General features: G+C 42.9%; 2 protein-coding genes across 2 annotated transcripts in view; both read left to right on the forward strand.

Moving 5' to 3' along the window:
* Window positions 1-3859, forward strand: part of iqsec1a (IQ motif and Sec7 domain ArfGEF 1a) — an 85555-nt gene extending 81696 nt beyond the window's left edge. The window contains exon 16 of the mRNA XM_070910148.1: window positions 166-3859. Coding sequence (XP_070766249.1) covers window positions 166-702 — 537 coding nt within the window. The 3' untranslated portion in view covers window positions 703-3859. The remainder of the gene's footprint in view (window positions 1-165) is intronic.
* Window positions 3860-4666: 807 nt separating this feature from the next.
* On the forward strand, window positions 4667-6000 carry gp9 (glycoprotein IX platelet). Its single transcript, XM_070910624.1, has 2 exons — window positions 4667-4794; window positions 5118-6000. The coding sequence occupies exon 2, from the start codon at window positions 5119-5121 to the stop codon at window positions 5863-5865; it is 747 nt and encodes a 248-aa protein (XP_070766725.1). The 5' UTR covers window positions 4667-4794; window position 5118; the 3' UTR covers window positions 5866-6000.

Genomic DNA, 6000 nt, shown 5'->3' on the forward strand with positions numbered 1-6000 from the left:
TTTCTCATTTGCATGCACTATAACATTTTGCTACTTGTTTATCTGAAATATGAAAACTGTGAATTCATCCTGCTGGTGCCTTGTAGCTGTAGTTTAGTAGCTGCTGTGCAGTAGCACTTGCCTGGTGTCTGACGGACATGCTGTTACCTTTTTTCCTTCCTGCAGGGGTCCATCATTAGCAGTCCACACACACGCCGGAGAGCCACCACACCGCGTGAGGGCGCACCCCGCAGCCATCCCTCCATCCCTAACTCAGCATCGACTTCCATCCTTGGGTCACTCTTTGGCAGCAAGCGAGGCAAACCGCCATCCCAGAGCCACCCTCCTTTCCCTGCACCTGGTCAACCCACTCTCATATCCCACAAGCCCCACCCGACCAACCTGCACCACACAGCACAGGTAGCACACACAGTGCAGGTCCAACTCCACGGCCACCATTCCCAGTACTGCCAAGTCCCACAGAACCCACCGCCTTACCACCACCACCACCACTACCACCCCCCTCCCCACACGCAGTACCACCAGCACCCAGCCTACGCCTCACATGCACACCAACACGCCCATTCGCAGCACAGCCATCACAGCCAGCATTCCCATCACGCCTCACACCCCCAGCATGCTCCTCACCACCACAGTCAGCAAGCGGGTTCGGCACCTGGCGGACCCAAACCCAAACACAGTGGCATCAGCACCGTAGTGTGATGCTCCTAACGCAGAGAGGAGAAGCGCGGACGGAACTTAATGATGGAGGGACAATTGCTTACACCAAAGGGACTGACAGCATAACTCTATGGCCTGTCCACTGTGTTTAACTGCTGCTGTGATGGAAACCAGTCACACGCAGTCACCTCTTTCACCTCCAGGTCCAACTAATATGCAGGATGGAAATCGGACTCAAATCTTCCACCAGGGGCCTTTACTAGTTTGCCTGATCATGGGCCTGGCCCCATCAGGGTTTTGTTGCGGGGTGGGGGGGTTCTGTAGAGGAAGATGCTCTACGTTTTCCACACAAACACACACACACACACACACACACCCGGCCGTGACGGCTGTAGAGAAACTGTGTTTTCTCCCCAAGCCAGTCCCCACTGCTTCATTCCCTCAATAGCCCGTCTTCACATAATCAGGAGGCAAGACGACCTGAGACGAGAACATGGCTGACTGTTTTCTCTGTCACAATGATGGCATTATTTCCTGTGCACAGCCTTTTTCGGAAGTCAACTTCCAGCTCTTTGGTTTTGCAGATACTACCATCATATGAATGCAATGTGTCGTTGCCTCCCGTAGAGCTCATACGTAGTGAAGAACCTAGATATAATCATTTCACACTAACTTAAATCAAAAGGACAGGTAAACAACTGAGCTGATCGTCTCAGCCATTGTAGTTCTAGTGCTGTATTTACTGTAGATGACAGCTATATGTGTTGTCTCCTAGCTCTCATAAATAAATGTGCCAATTATTAATGCATAATCTATTTAGTCAAGACTTCATGTACAGTATATTGTGCGTAAAGTAATTTGTAAGATTATACTTACAATTATTATTATCAGCAAAAATGAATTCTATCAGTATTATACTGACTCTGTGGTAACAGGATGTAGATCTGAAAGGAGTGAACTCCCATTCAGTCCGGCCTCTAATCTATTCTGGAAATTTTGCCTTTCAAATGGATCAGAAGGAGCCTCTGGATGGCAGCTGTTGCATATGGGCCTCAAAACGCTGTGCTGTCACAGCTGAAGCCTCAAAGCAGACTTTTCCTGTCAACCCTCACGAATGATAAACTGGGCTGGTTGGTCGTTTTTAATGTAGTTTACTACTCATACTGTGGCTGCTTAAACTGTAAAAAAGTAAAAAGACATATGAAATGCACTTGGAGGCTCAGTTCATGTTACAAAATGGACCCGCAGAAGGCGTTGATCGTGCTAAGTCTGTTGCCTTTCAAATATGCGACAGCTGCTCTCTTGACTCTTGAAATCAAAAACAGAAACACTTTTGAAATCTTCTTTTGCCTTGTTTAGTATGTTTTTTTTTATTCACCAACAAGGTTTGGTGAGTGAATAAAATCAGTTCTTACATAGTAAAGTATTTTTTTCATCTTTTTTCTATCATATGTGCAATATCTTTGTACTGATTTTGTACATTAAGAACAAGGTTGTCCCTCCAATTTGTGCATTTTCCATGTTGCGTCATTATTTATTTATTTTTGTTTTTGACCCCTGTCAGAGTCTTTTTCTCAGTAAATTAATGTGTGGCTGTCCTCATGGTCTTATGAGAGGTACAGACTTGGAGTTCAGTGGAATGTCTAGTAAGTGATTTTTGCATGTAATGTTATTAATGTGAGGCTATCCTCTGCACATTGTATAACAAATCAGTGTTACCATAGCAAGTTTAAGTGCAATCATGTTCAGAAAATGCAGACTTGTACTGAGAGTGGGAGTCTGTTATCTTGTTGACCAGGACGAGATTCAGGTGAAAAAAAAAAACTTTTTTCATTTAAGAATATATAAATACTTACTTACACAGTTCACAGTAGAAAGAGGAATGTGTGTATATATTTTAATAAAAGGAATATGCTTCTCTTTGGGCTGAACAGAAATATTTTGCTGGATAAGCACATATGGAAGAACACTTTCATTTTTTCAGGAAATGCAATTATAATATACAAAATGCAAACTGAACAAAGGAACTGGGTATATGTAAAGAATAACTTTCTACATTCTACAAATAAGAGTCTATTATAGTGTGTAAATTAGTGACAGTAAACTGTTTGTCCCAATATTCAGGTTGTAAATGTATTTTAACATTCACAAAGAAAACTATCGCCATAAGTCAGGCTTATTCTCGCACATTTCTCCTCATGACGAAGGAAGTTCAGATGACAGACATATCACATATGGGACAGTAATGATCAGTTGAATGTGTCTTTCCATTGATTTCATACTTTTTGCTATAATTCTGAAATCTTGGGACGATGTAAAACCGAGGAATCTGTTTATTTTGGTGTGTGTTGTAGTGCTTCAAATGTCTTAAACAGTCATTCTTTGTGAGAAAGTACCCCAACAATGCACTGCATGGATCATCATGTGCCCTATTCACTGTGAGCTGATGGGGGGAAAAAAATCAGCCTATAAATTTTGACTTTGGTTTGATTCGTTTGGAATTTCCTGATGTTGACGTGTTCTTGTCGTTCCATGTTAGGCTGGTAGTTATTGAAGCTCAGCATGCATTTCATCAACAAAGCCATTGTGTAAATTACAAACATGAAGATCACTGCACTTCCGCTGCTGAGGGCTCTCATCCTGTAAATATGGGATTTTGGTGTGCAAACTGATGAACTGCTTGGAAAGGGGGGTTTATCTTTATGAAGCTGTAAAGGGACCAAGACGGGGGTTAAAGCTGTACATAATGTGTATATGATCAGTACTCTATTCTGATATCTGCAGTTAAGATCAGGATGTATATACATCACCTCCATAGATGGATTAGAGGGGAGATATATGAACATATCGACTGTCTCTGCCTCTAGCTGTCGGGAACTGAAATTTGCTGTGGAATTCAAAAACAGACTGTTAGAAAGTTCGCTGCCATTTACATACAGCTCTCTTTTCACACATGCAGCCCCCCCCCCCCCCCCCACACACACACACACACACATACATACACACATCCTGCTGCAAGCTGTTCAGTCTGGCGTGAGACATGTTTTAAAAAGAAAAAAGGAAATGACAAGAATGGCCTCATTTATATGTGCATTCTGTTTGTACAGTGAGTAGTGAGTCAGTAAGACCCCAGTTATTGTAAAACTTCAACTGTGACAATGTTGAGAACGCAAAATAAACGAATATATGACTTATGGTACGCATGTGTTGTTTTTGCTCTCCTGTGTATACAAAGCGCTTCATCTTATTGAGCACGGAGTCAGCTGTCTGTGTGGATCAAAGGAAAATGAAACTCTCCCTTTTCTTTGTATAATGCATTTCACATTAGTGCCTTATCATTAGGCTTTCATATCTTCCACTTCCAGGCTCCAACAATACTTTCCACTAGTGTACCAGCATTTCCACTAGAGGGCATGCATTAAAGTGCTATGAAAATGAAAATTTGTGCCATAACACCACCTATGGGTGAAAAGTGTAGCTGCCACTCAGTTCTGCATAGGATCAGCCAGTGAGAAATGATTGTCCATACTCTTCCCTCTCAGCTTCAAACCACCTCTCTGAAGCTGTGGGAGTGTGACATTTTTTCTTGGCTTGTAGATTTTCTTGGTATTCAGCCTCAATATGTGTCCATTCTGCTTTTCAGCTCAGAATTTCCATTAAGAACATGTTCTCCTTTTCTCCTCAGGCTCATTCAGTATTTGGCTTTCAAAATATCTCACAAAAAAATCACATAAAGCTGTACATGCTCCCAGCTGTATTTTTCAGTAAAGTGCCCCCTCTGCCCTCAGCACTGCAGTGGATGTCAGTAATAAACACTGTGTGGGAGAACTTCAGATAGCCTCTGCCACTGTTTTTAATAGATAACCCTTATCTCTATTAAGCAGATGGATTTCCTTCATGTCAAATGCACCATAACCGTGCCGTGTTATTGGTGCATTCCTCGCACTGACGTCGCTCTGTATTGGGTGTGCGACTAGTCTGAGTTTAATAACACTTCGGTTACAAAACGGGGAATACCTTGAGTTCAGGAGAACTTTTGAAATACTCTAAAGCTTAAACAGTGACTATATAATGAGATTTTAAGGATGACTGACACCACAAGAAGTAACTTCCAAGTTGGTTTGACTCTAAAAGGTTTGTATTCCTTTTTAATTTTGGCTTAATCTGAATATTTTTTATTACAGCTTATGTATGCACAGGGATATTTAATATCTTCCATCTCATAGATGTTTTCACTTTTGGCATAAAACAATGAAATCAAGATTCTGAGGCTGGACCGTTTTTGTTTGTTGATGTCAATCCTGTCCTCATACACAGCTTTATGGACAATTTCTGGTTTTAGAATAGTCCAATATAACTGTAAGCATCTTCTAAAGCATCATTTAGGCCATTATTATGCAAACTGAATATAGACATTTACAGTACAAATAGGGAATAACCTTTTCCTGATTCTGCAGGATGCTCTCTGGTTTAAGCTTAGCTGTCTTCCTTTTCTTGGCCACATCAAGTGCACTCACTACTGGTCAACCCTGCCTGTGTTCGGCCCTCCCGCCTGCTGGTCTGCAAGTCAACTGCAGCACTTTAAACCTCATAGAGCTGCCTCATCTGCCCTCAGACACCACAGAGCTCCATCTGCAGGACAACCGGCTCACCTCAGTGTCTCCGGGCCTGTTTGACAGGCTGGTCGGTCTGAAAAAGGTCTCACTATCTGGCAACCCCTTCCACTGTGACTGTAGGATCCGGTACCTGAGGAACTGGTTGCTGAAGAACAGGGCTATTGTCTCCAAGGAGCCCACCTGTGCCAGTCCAAGCTCTGTGGCTCACAAAGCCATCGCTGAACTCAGAGATGATTACTTTTCATCCTGTGCCCGGGCAAGATGTACTGATGGGACATACAACACCACAATGGGAGTGATGCTATGCTGCATCATTGTTCTGCTTCTGTGGAGCTTGCGACTAGCCAAAACGTCCACCTTCACTCTGTGCTTAGATGAGAGACATTCAGGATTCGAGGCCGACTCTTTACGCTCGCTGAAGCCCAAACACAGGAGGAGGCTACACACTGCGCTGTCAGAGGTCAGCCCGGACTCTGATTCTGTCACTTGTACAGAGGATCTAGAAAAGCCAATAACCAACATGGAGCTACTGCCACAAGTACTGGATGTGTTGCACAAGAAACACAACATAAAGATAAAGGCTACCTGAGGGACCTCTTTGTCTACGACAGTGGAATTACAAAAACACTTCAAGTGGCAAATAGAGCTGAGGGCAGTAACAAGGCAGCACAGCGTATTTCTTTTTGTTTTTTTGCAATTAAGTTGTTTTTAATGCTAACCGCTA

Source organism: Enoplosus armatus, chromosome 8 (assembly GCF_043641665.1).
Source record: "Enoplosus armatus isolate fEnoArm2 chromosome 8, fEnoArm2.hap1, whole genome shotgun sequence".
Classification (NCBI taxonomy): Eukaryota; Metazoa; Chordata; class Actinopteri; order Centrarchiformes; family Enoplosidae; genus Enoplosus; species Enoplosus armatus.

Excerpts from the sequence above, each read along its gene's own strand:
- gp9 (XM_070910624.1), top strand. The coding sequence starts at position 5,119 with ATGCTCTCTGGTTTAAGCTTAGCTGTCTTCCTTTTCTTGGCCACATCA.